The sequence below is a fragment of the Cornus florida genome, unplaced genomic scaffold (assembly GCF_030987335.1).
Source record: "Cornus florida cultivar Cherokee Brave unplaced genomic scaffold, ASM3098733v1 CherokeeBrave_3.0.0_Hap2_Chr06, whole genome shotgun sequence".
NCBI classification, from domain to species: Eukaryota; Viridiplantae; Streptophyta; class Magnoliopsida; order Cornales; family Cornaceae; genus Cornus; species Cornus florida.
In genome coordinates, this window is record NW_026775576.1 from 106,215,757 (window position 1) to 106,227,933 (window position 12,177).

The following is a 12,177-nucleotide window of genomic DNA, read 5'->3' on the forward strand; positions in this document are numbered from 1 at the left end:
AAGTTCTATATTTACTTAGAGAATGAGTCAAAATTCCATATTTCTCTAAAATGGATTGCTGAGGTGGCACATGATTTTTTACTGTTTAAAAAATTGTGGTGCCTAAAATACCCTTCCCTAACAAAAAAGTAGTACCTTCAGTTCAAAAAAGTAGTACCTTCGGAGAAAAAGTAGTACCTTCGCGGGTGTTTAAAAAACATGGTACCTAGACTCCAAAAAGTAGTACCTTCAGTTCAAAAAAGTAGTACCTTCGAAGAAAAAGTAGTACCTTCGCGGAAGGGTATTTTAGGCACCACAATTTCTAAACAGTAAAAAACCATGTGCCACCTCAGCAATTCATTTTAGAGAAATATGGAACTTTGACTCAGTCTCTAAGTAAATATGGAACTTTGACTCCATTTATATGTAATTTTCCCTTTTTTTTTTTTACATAGGAAATGGTCACTAGTTAGTGATAGTTTGCAGGGGAAACAAATAGAACCTGATATCCACGAGGCTAAAGGCGTGACTCTTTATTACTGGAGCAACTTTTAATAGCAATAACTTTCCCAAAAAAAAAAGAAAAAAAAAAAACTTTTAATAGCAATAATATATATATATATATATATATATATATATATAAAATTTGAATTAAAACAATATATGTAAAAATTAAAATATTAATTCATAATATTTTTATTCAAACATTTATAACGATTTTTCAAATTATTCATTATTATTTCAAAATTGAGTTCATTTAATTAAATGTACTTAAAAAAAAATCATATTCAATAAATCAAGAATAATATATGAAAAAGAAAATAATACAGTTGCCTAACTGTATTATTTATATATCACATATGTAAAAAAATGCACAAAATAAATTTAAAAGAACAACAAGCCCTAAAATATTTTTTATAGTAATAACTAATAATTTTTTTAATTAAAATTATAATATCAATAATAATAAATTTAGATGATAAAAAAAAAAAAATGAAATTACCTGTCTGCCGCACTATAGTACAACTGATCGAGTCTCTATCTACTTGTAAATGGTTGTTCGAATCTCTATCTATTGGTAAATGGTTGTTCCACTTACTTTGTTTGGATTGTGAAAAATGTTAAAGATGAAGATGTGATAAAAATAATCCATTTATTTATGGTAAAAGCAAAAAGTGTGGTAGTATGAAATATTTTTTTTTATAAAGTGACAAAGAATATAATATTTTGAGAAAGTAAAAAAAAAATATCATATTTTTTTGGAAAAGTATAAATTGATAGATATGTTATATATATTTACAATTATGTCACGATTATATTCCTCCCGTGAATGAATTTTTGGTTATATATATATATATATATAGGATATTATGTGTACACTGTCAAATTTTAAAAAGGGTAACAATACAAATATAAAATTCTTTTCATAAAAAAATTAAAAATTCGTTGGCAATTGCCTACACTTATCCCTGTGTGGCTATGCCACCGCACCTATGTAATCTAGTTAATGAGATTATTGAAACTTATTCTATTATTATAAATTTATAATCATTTTCCATGATTTCAATTCCTTAGATACAAACATAGTGATTAAAAAGGATGAAGTGAAACACCCTTATAATATACTTATGGAACATATTAAATCATTCATATATAAAAAACATTCTTAAATTATGATATTTGTGTAGATAGACCTTACTTACAAATTTAAGATAAAATTAAATTAAATTGCCCGGCATTTTATAAAATATATATAAAAAATATTATTTTGTGAAATGACCAAAAAGGTAATATTTCTTGAGACATCCTTGTTTTTTTTTTTTTTTGGCCCCATCTCACCAACCACTTTGTCCTAAGTCCGGCGATCACCATGATCACCGACTAGAAGCATTGAGCAACAACGAGCAACGGAGAGTTTCATAACAGAGATCAACCAAGCTTGAAAGATGATGTCGACAAAGAAGCTGCACAGTTCAACATAGTACTTTGCTTACCAAACCCAGTTTCTTGAGGGCACACCACAGTTAGAGAGAGAAAGACAAAGGAGAGAGAATATAAACCATATTTGGGGGCGTGGGGTAGGGTCTAGAACTTAAGTCATCGTTTGCCTGGGCTGTTTTCTTCTTCTTCTTCTTCTTTTTTTTCTTTTTTTTTTTTTCCAACTAAAACGTTTTGCAATCATCTGAATTACCTTTTTTTGGTTGACGCAGCCAATTCCTAGATTCCTAACAAATCATTTTCCATTTTTTTAATTCACCTTACAAATTTGCTCAATCAATAATATTACGCGACATGTCCTGTGGATGCAGCAGATTCCCCGATCCATTGAGGCGGATACTTAGAGCATCTAATAGCAGGTGGGTTGGCAACGGAGACTTGAAAAGATGACTCCCGCGCGAGGATCTCATTGTGAAAATCATTATCCCATCACAGCAGGATACAATCCACAGGCGGTTCGCAGCGGTCGCTAAGGATATAATATACAAAGAGAGTGGATCCAAAAGTGCATCGTATGTTAAGGATCTCTCATCCGTTGTTTGATTACGACATCCCATATTAGGGATTCATAGAAGCAAAGCCCTTGATTTTATATATAGGAAGCAATCTTTTGCCCAGAGGCCAACCTCATTGTTCATTAATCCTAATGAACTCTATTGGACTGAGATTAGTAATATATGACACGAGTAAAATAAATATTATAACACTCATTTATGTCAAATTTAGCCGGATAATTTTGCACAATTTTAAAATATTAAAAACGTATATTACACAACTTATTTTTCAATTGGAGAATAAAAGTGCTACAAAAAGTATCGTGAACCTCTTTCTCAAATCATAAAGATTGAGGCACAATTTACAGTAAAGATTTGTCTTTGCAATCAGAAATATAACCAGTGTCCTTTTGGCTTTTTACCCTTTTGACAACTGATTTAACACTTTGGAGTCATTACAGAATTTACAGTGTCGCGAAGGGGAAAGCCACATTTCAACCTGAAAGTAGCTGAAGAAAGCAATCCTATTCCTACCCGATACTCTTAAAGCTCTTTAGACATCTTCTCTCTCTCACTCTCTTCTCTTCCACTTCCAGCTACACTGTGTCCCACAATACCACCACCAATTCAACCCTACAAGTAAAATCTACAAAGGGCTCAGTAAACAAATTCTCTGTGTCTGCCTGCTTTCAGCAATTGCATCTTACAGCATCATTTAGCTATCCGAGAGGATATCAGAATGAGGGAAGATATATTTTTCACCCACTCAATACACGGTCACACAGTTCATCGCGTCCACCTCCAAAACACAATTAGGATGATGATTGTCAAAACCATGCCAGCATATTTAATCCATTGATCAACCCGATTCCTCCTCTCAATGAGCCTCAATACAGAATTAGATAGCCCCAGTGTGTTCAGTACATCCAGTGCTTTCCGTTGCGCACCCTGCACCAAAATAGGACTTACTTTAATAAGGTCTTTACCAGTTTCAATGCTTACCAAAAAATGTCACTTCTAGAAGTAATATCCTTTTATGTTTCACCGTTTACACCACTCTCAGAATCCAACAGTCTCTCCTATTTTATGTTTAAAGAATGTGTTACCAGCATTGGGATAAAGAGTAGAGTAAAAGTTGACACCAGTGCACCTTCATGCCTATTGCAATACCAAATTCTAAACATTTGTTATAGACAATGTAAGGCAAGTAGAAAACTCGAAGAACACTGGCATAGATTATGTTATGACAACTCTACCTATCCATTAGAATTTAATTGGATGACCCTTATATACCGTCAATTTAATACTGGAACTGGAATGCTAAAATGGACTATTGACCATGTGATATATTTCCCCAGCAATGCTTAAAAGGTTTCAAGTTTAGATCCCAGATTCCTTGTTGGGAAATCTAATGTTGTGGTACTACCACTATAGAGTGTCCACACTCACTACAAGTTTGGAAAGATATCAGGCAGACTGGCAAAGACACACACGTGTGTCAATGTCATTCGAGAACGTTGTAAGCTCTGTACAGTTCCGAAATCCCTGTACAAAGAAAGAATCTAAAATGGGTGTTTCCCTGTAGAATACCCAAATCCCAACATTCATCAAAATTAAAAAGAAAGGGGAAAAAAAAGGCAAAGGATAGAGGTTCAAAAACAAAACATAGAACAGGAAACAAACATAGAAAACACTGTTACCAATTATATCAGAATGAATTATTCTTAAAATTTAATTGCCTCCTACAACAGTCCCAATTGCAGGCTTTCAATCTAATGGAGTTGGGTACCAATCACAATATATATTGCCACTATGGTGAAGGTTGGCTCCTAATCTCAAAGAACCTTCTTGAGAAGTTTATAGTATGTCACCACCACTTAGGTTGCCCCGTAATAGAAATCCTATAGTGGATATAACCTTGCAATGCTGGAATCTTGATGCACAGTAAAACATAAATTTATATAAATGCATAGCAGTTGTTTGATTCCAGATACCTTCAAGCGCTCCCTTTGTGTGTGATATTGGGCAAGGATGGCAACTCCAGTTGCATGAGATTCTTCCAGCATCCTGGAAGAGTTACGGGCTGACTGCATTGCTTGTGCTTCCTCATCAAAAATTCTCAATACATGAGAGGATTCCCCATTCTGTAAAATATAACAAATCCATTATATGGTTTAGTAAAGGACTACAAAAGACAAAACATAGAAAAGCTTGCTGCTAATCCATCAAGGGGAGAAATAATAACTTACGGCTCTTCCAAGCAATTCTGCCCTCTCTTTAGCTTCTTGCACCCGTCTCTGATTCCGTAAAAAATACTTATCCAGGCTATCTGTCAATGAGTCAGCCTCTTCAGCTACTTGTTCCACTTTTCTGTGCGTAAAAAATACATAAAATATTATCGCATCAAGTACAAATACAAGACCATCAAATTGCATTAGCAGTTACAATATAACATAGAACCGATGTACAGAAGAACTATTTATTCTTGAATTAAAAAAATAACCATAAGAAACTAACAGTGACTATAATCAGTGTATTTGTGCTGCTGAAAGATCACTTCAATAGATTTAATTTTTCGAAAACCAAGAATTGTATGGTGATGTTAATTGCCAAGCAGTGGTAGCAACTAGTCTCCCACCACTTTTTTATTTTCCACACATTTGAAAATGTGCCAATTTCCATATTCAAATTTGAGCGCACTTTTCAAATTACAATCCCAAACAAATAACTGAAACAAAAATTCAACCTTTAAATATTACCATACAATTGAACACGCATCAAAACATAGAAAAGAGACATCACTAGAATTGAACCTCCACCAGAAAACTAAAACATGACAAATTAGAATTAATAAATTTCAAATGACAATACCTAAACAGATAAGTGAACCACAAATTCCAAAAATAAAAAATAAAATCAAACGATTAATAAATAAAAATTCAACAGAGAACGCACCAAAACAAGATCAATCATGTGATTAATTGATATCCAGAAACACATAAAAGGATATATATACATAGAGGATATAGATAATTAGAAGTGAACCTCCTCCAGAGATCGCGTTGAGATTTGGCTGCGACGGACCTCCACAAGCGATCCATATCGACGCATAGTGATTGGATCTGAGCAATGTCCCTCTTGACGGCCACTGAGAGTTCCGGTGAATCGAGGCTGTTCGACGACGAGAGCTCCAACCTCTCGAGCCTCTCAAGACCGTCTCTGGTCCTCAGCAAGAGCTTCTTCGAGTTTTGGTAAAGCTCCGATAATGTCCCCCCTCCTTCCACAGCCATGGCGGTTTAGAGAGAAAAAATGATAAGGACTATTTTACAGAGAGAAGGGGTTTGGTATGGAGTTTAATTTCAGTTTTTTTTTTTTTTTTTTTGTTTGTTTGTTTTTTCACTGATTGGGTTCGTACGGAACTCTGGTCGGTCGGATCCTCCGATTTAAGTTACATGCCACATCGTGTTGCAATAGTAGTTTGCCACGTTAGAACCCTATTGTGTTTGTAATGACGTTTAATAATAATTATTTTTAGAATAATATAAATAGAGCATTATTAACTTGAACCAAATTTATTTAGACTAATAAATAAAGCATTATCAACTTGAACCAGATTTATTCTCAAGGGTGAATTTTTTTCCCTGTATACTCTTCGTTGGACTTTGTCCCCTATTTTAAACGTGTGTTTAAAACTTTTATAATGTTTAAATGTTGTGTTAAAAGTAAGGGTGTAACTTGGGTTAGGTAATTCGAGCTCGTCTGATTTTTTTTGAGTTTGGACAATTATTTTTATAGATAGGGTTGGGTTTGAGTTGAAAAATATCAACCCGAATTTAATTAAAGTTGTGCTTAGATTGAGGTACTAGCAACCTGAACCCGAATTCTAATATTATTTGTATATATATATATATTATTTTAAATACATTATATATAATATTTAAATTACGATTAACTTTTTGTTAAATCTTAACTTATTGTATGTTAACATTTAACATAATTACTTTTTTAAGAATTTGTTTGTAATTTATTGAAAATTTATAAAATGTCTTTAAATATTGTTTTTAAAGTAATTTAATTTAAAACTAATTCCAAATCATATTAAATTTTTGATGTGAAGATTAGTTATATGAGTAACTTGAATTCACCTCAATTTTTAATATGGAATCTAAGCCCGAATTACAAGCCCGAATTTAAAAGTAGAATGATGGGTTGGCCTTGAGTTGAGTAGTTAGAGTTGAAAATAGGGTTAGGTTGAGCTTAAGTTTAGTATTTCATATAATGAGTTGGGTTCAAGAAGTTGTGATAAGTCAAGAGATGAGCAGTTACATGAGTTTCGAAGAGTAAACTATTCCGGTGAGTCTAGCTGACCACTAGATCATGAGAACACACGAAAAAGCTTCTACAACTCTTATCTCCGTTCATTCAAGTCCAGGTGAGACACGAAAACTTCTACATTAGTGTTCTATCCAGAGCAGCAGCAACGACGGCAACCTCCAAGTCCACAACCATGCCAGGTCGTTGAAGATTTGTTGACGGAAGGCAGTACCGCGTTTGAGAAGATTCCCACCGGTTGATGGGTGTATATATCATTTTTTCGAGTCAAACTAAGAGATGAAAATATCTGGGAATACCACTAAAACAATACAAGGAATACAGAAGAGTGGATTAAGGGAGAGAAAACCAGTCCAATATGAAGACTGAAATGATGGTAGAGAAGATGGAGTCTAGAGTATTGTTAGAGCCCGAATTACGTGTGTCCATATCCTTCTTGCCTTTGCTACCTTTTTTAGTCCTAGGTCATTCAGGTTGTACATGTTGGGCCTTCGAATAAGATGAGTCAAGGCTCATGTTCCTTTATGGATCATGATGCCCTAATCCCTGTTTTTTCGGTTATGTCGCCAGGTGTACATCTTTCCTTGAATGACCTAAATAGAGGGTAGCTATAAAGGTCTATGTACTTACTCCAGCATGTCTTTCACTTCTATCCTCAAATTGGGTCCTGCCTTAGCAAGACTTAGCTAATTTTTCATCCTCCATTCCAAAGTCCCTTCTGCATTCCCACTGGCTTCAAAGAGTCCTACCATCACTCTTCATTATTCATTTGACAGGAGATGGCTTGGTCGAATTGAGGTTCAAGGCCTGTCGATCGACTGTAAGTCTGAGATTTTATGAGTTCATCTTGTTTTTTTGTTGGAGCGCTTATATCGACCAAGTGTTAGTCAATTTTGGCTTCTCGTTTATTCATTTAAAGTTGACCTTTAGTGACGTCAGATTAATTTGAATTTTGATGACATGGCCTAATTTTTGTCCACAATGGGTTTTTTGAGTTCTTACTTGTACTGGTTTTTTTTTTGTGGTCTGTGTTAGAGAGAGGAGAAACAAAGAGCTGCCACGTGTCATGGGTGATGTCGTCGGTGAGTGAGAGGTTTTTAGGAACGACAGTGTAGCGACCCAATTTTGGTTTTGGTTAAGTTTCAGACGTATGGAGCTTTAATGAGTTCTAGCTTCGGCGAGTTTCAGTGTGTTGTTGTGTAATCTTATAGACCCAACTGGTTTCTTCTTGGTGAGCAAACGAAAACCCATAAACAGTGAGAGCTACCCTTTTTAGTTAATTCACAAAATATTAATTTTGTATATATTTTATAAAATGTGTTGTTAAGGTTATTTTAATCTAATTTCTAAATGTGTAAGCAGGAATTTGTGCACAAGTGTCATAATTTAAAGGTTTTTTTTTTCCTTTTTCGAATCTAATACGTGCACTTGACTTATTTTTAAAAAGACGCTCGTAGGTTAGGACTGAAGGAGTATTTTTTAATTAAATTTTAACTAAATTAATTATTATTTAAATCATAATGAAATTTTATCAAATAATTAAAACTTAAAGGAATATATTAAAAATTAGATTATATAATACTAGTTGAATAAATTTATAATTACAAGATTTGACGTCTATTTAGTAAGGCGGTATAAATGAAAATTTTAGTGTCTATAAATTATTATTATTATTTTTTAGTAGGATTTATTGGTTTTTATTTTTAAAAGAACGAAGCGTATTATGTGGGGGCGGCTCTCATAATACGCTCTCTCTAGTTTCTATTTGTGTATGGTTTTCGCCCGACCCGTACTACACTCGTCTTCTTGGGAGGGCTTTCTTTGACTCTTTTTGACTCGGGAGGGTTTGTACAGTTCTCCAGTCGAAGTACTATTTATTTTCGTTGAAAATGAGGTAAACTCATGTCTTCCGATTTTCATTTAACTTGCAATATTTATTTATTTTTTAATTTCGGTAACAATTCCATGATTTCTGGCAGCTATAGCACTGTACCTCAAAAGTGGTACATCACTTGATTTTTTCTTTTTTAATTTCTACTATATTTTTGTCAGTTCATTTTAAGTTTTGAACGACTCCCATTTTTGTGCTGACGTCGAAAGGAAGAAACAAAACAGTGAAAAGATGAACCAAGTATATGAGTTTGTGATTGTTCTCTTCATTTGAAAAGTATGATAGGAATTGAATGATTGTATTATGTTGTTTGTACCATTTAAAATCATTTTATTAAGTATTAGTATCAATTACGTTTGTTTTGAAAAAAAACCCATTTGGAATTTTGATACATGAATTCATATACATTTTTTTTTTATTTGAAACGAAAATGCTTCACAGGCTGGGCCTGTATATCGTGGCTCTATTTTATTTATTTATTTATTTATTATTATTATTATTATTATTTTTATCATGATGTCATTTCGAAGATCCAGCTTGATTGGTATGTGTGTGTGAATATAAGGACACTTGGATTGAAATGTATATGCCAATATACGGCTATGCTTCACTTTGATACTGCAACCATTTTAGCTTGAGCTTCTATTAAGTTGAATTATCACCATTTCAACGGCATCACAAGGAAAATGTATGGCCTTATTAACCACGACCGATTATATTGCGCCTGTGAAAAAAAAAACAATAGCAGGAAATTAAAGTTTACTAGTTTAAAAGTAACATGTAGTGGAACTTGTGTTAGTTGTTGTGTAATATCTGGATTTAGATTGATTGCCTGTTTCTGATTTGATTTACGTGAATGATGAAGTTGCCATCCGGAGGTTCTTTGGGCTCAACGTTCTGATAAAGTGTTCCTGACCATTGCTTTACCTGATGCAAAAAATGTATCCGTGAAATGTGAGCCTGAGGGGTTATTTAGTTTCTCTGCTGTGGGTGTGCAAGGTGAATCCTTTGACTTCAGTTTGGAACTTTATGGTAAAATTGTACCCGAGGTGAGCTTTTCACTACTCTTTACTAATTTTTTAATTTTTTTCAAATGTTTTAACCTTGATCAATTTTATGTTTGTTTTGTTGTATTCTATGATGCTTTTTACTATCTCTTCTTATATGTTTAGAATATATAATTTCATCTTTTATTTTTGATGCAACTCTTATCTTCAACTATGGACTTTTCGAAAGTAGTATAAGTACCCGTGTCGGACACACATTACACGGACATGGGTATAGAATATGTCTCAAACTCTTTTGGTTGAATATGCACCTAAAAAGTATATCATATAATCCAATTTCATTTTATTATTGTTTTAAAATGAGTGAAACGCATAGATTGGATGGTGTGTTATATAAAGATATTATTTTTACCTAGAAAATAGAATAAAAATATTAAATAATATGAATATTTGGCAGTGTCCCTATATCCTTTTGTTTTCGAATTTGACATGTCTGATACATACCCCTACCCAACACACGTACTCAAGTCCATGTAATATATGTAATCCGAAACCGAATGCCGACCACCTACTGATTTAGGATAGATGCATCAAAAATTTAGAAGTATCAAGATTATGTTATAGAAAATTTCAAATTTGATTCGGCTGCTAATAAAGATATTTAAAATCAGAATCAACTACTAAATTTCTATAACAAAAGATTGGGGAAAATTTAAAGTTTTTGCCAGAACCAATTTTGGTGTTGTTTCACAAAGTGGCAAACTATCACATCTGAAATGCAGGCTTTCTATTGAATGCTTTAGACTTTTCTAACATTTTTTCAAAGTTGCTTTAAGGGCCAGCATCTGAGCCATGGATGGGCTTAAACTAAAATTTACATTGAATTTAGTGGTAACATGAGTGTCACACTGCTAAAGTACCATAGGGGCAAAGGGAAAACACAACTGGCATTCCTTCTTGCTTGTTTTGCAGATTATGTTTTAGAGATTACTCAGAGATCAATGGTTTAGTCTAATGAGTCTGAGCAATTTAGGATTTTATTTTATATTTGTCTGTAGCATTACTCTACATCATCAATATAAAATGCCAATAACAACTTAAAAAATTGAAACTTTTGTTCCCAACATCAAACTGTTGTTGAAGTTAATATGTGATTGTAAAAGTTGTGAAACACAAACTTCTTTTGCAACAAATGGATGGACTACAAGCCTGCAAAGGACATAATATTTGTTGAACACTTGAGTTTTCCACCAAATCATTAGTAAAGTCTCCATGATTGTTCTGTAATTACTTTTTGAGTTATTCTTCTCTGATGAAAGTTTTAGGAAATTCATGTGACGCTTAAAAGAAATCATGTTAGCTGTTTATTTTGAAGGTGTTAAATTGTGTCAATCCCTTGTCTTTATGGTCATTTATTTATTTTTTCCTAGTTATTTATCCAGCAAGTTTATTGTTTAAAGCATGATCATTCTTGCCCTGGGGTTGTTAGCTAGTCACATTATCAAGGTTCTTTTGGTTTAAACTTTGAAGGGATAAGATGTACCTCTTTGTAATGGCATGATTACTATTTCCTATTGTTCAGGGCTGCAAAACTAACATTGGGTTAAGGAACATACCATGCTCAATTCAAAAAGAGCAGAAGGGTTGGTGGAAAAGAATATTGAAGTCTGAAGAAAAACCTGCTCCGTACCTTAAAGTTGATTGGAACAAATGGTGTGATGAGGATGAAGAGTCGAGCAGTTGTAAGTTTATATAGTGTCTTATTGGTGTTTATATATGGGCCTTGCTCCCGAAGTTTATATAGTCTCTTATTGGTGTTTATTTTTAGCCTTTCTCCCAAACTTTATATTGTCTTCTCGGTGGTCATATTTGAGCTGTTTTCCCGTATGACAAGAGTTTATAAACCACAACAAATCATGAGAATTTATATTATAGATAGATTTTATACTTAGTTGTGTACTTTGTTCTCTTCCATTTTGAATACTTGAAGCATCTTGCATTATCTAGAGTATTTTATATGATCATTTTCTCTGTTACTCCTTTCTGTCAATGAATTTTGTGATAGTGACGTGGTTATTTGTTAGGTGGACACGTACTAAAAACAATTTCTGGGTTCTCCAAAAATTTATTTGACAAATGAAATACGCAAACGACCTGCTTATTCTAAACATGGCTATTTGCTTATGATCTCGCATGACCTTTGTCCATTGATTGTATTCACTTCTTTTTAATGTTAAGGAAATCACTATATTGATATTTTCTAGAAACAGAGTTTCCCATGTACGCTACTTCTCTATTTCATCTTTTATAAACTTAAAAAACATTAATGCAATACCTTATCCACTTCAAATGGTCTTTTTCTTTTATAAAAGAATATCCGACTTGATATCAGCTTGTCTATTTTCTGTATTAGTGCAACCCCGAAAAATACCAACCTCCTTATACCCATTTTTGGTACCTCGCCAAAATGTAAATA

The 12,177-nt window shown here is 33.2% G+C and overlaps 2 protein-coding genes across 2 annotated transcripts; one reads left to right on the forward strand and one right to left on the reverse strand.

The window, feature by feature from the left end:
* Window positions 1-2,687: 2,687 nt before the first annotated feature.
* On the reverse strand, window positions 2,688-5,843 carry LOC132313701 (membrin-11-like). The gene is made up of 4 exons (XM_059812602.1): window positions 5,517-5,843; window positions 4,721-4,841; window positions 4,466-4,615; window positions 2,688-3,419 (listed from the first exon to the last, which is right to left on the reverse strand). The coding sequence occupies exons 1-4, from the start codon at window positions 5,759-5,761 to the stop codon at window positions 3,258-3,260; spliced, it is 678 nt and encodes a 225-aa protein (XP_059668585.1). The 5' UTR covers window positions 5,762-5,843; the 3' UTR covers window positions 2,688-3,257.
* Window positions 5,844-7,876: 2,033 nt separating this feature from the next.
* On the forward strand, window positions 7,877-11,472 carry LOC132314768 (co-chaperone protein p23-2-like). Its single transcript, XM_059813588.1, has 3 exons — window positions 7,877-7,896; window positions 9,560-9,743; window positions 11,284-11,472. Exons 1-3 carry the CDS (start codon window positions 7,877-7,879, stop codon window positions 11,455-11,457), a joined length of 378 nt encoding a protein of 125 aa, XP_059669571.1. The 3' UTR covers window positions 11,458-11,472.
* The last annotated feature ends 705 nt before the right edge of the window (window positions 11,473-12,177 follow it).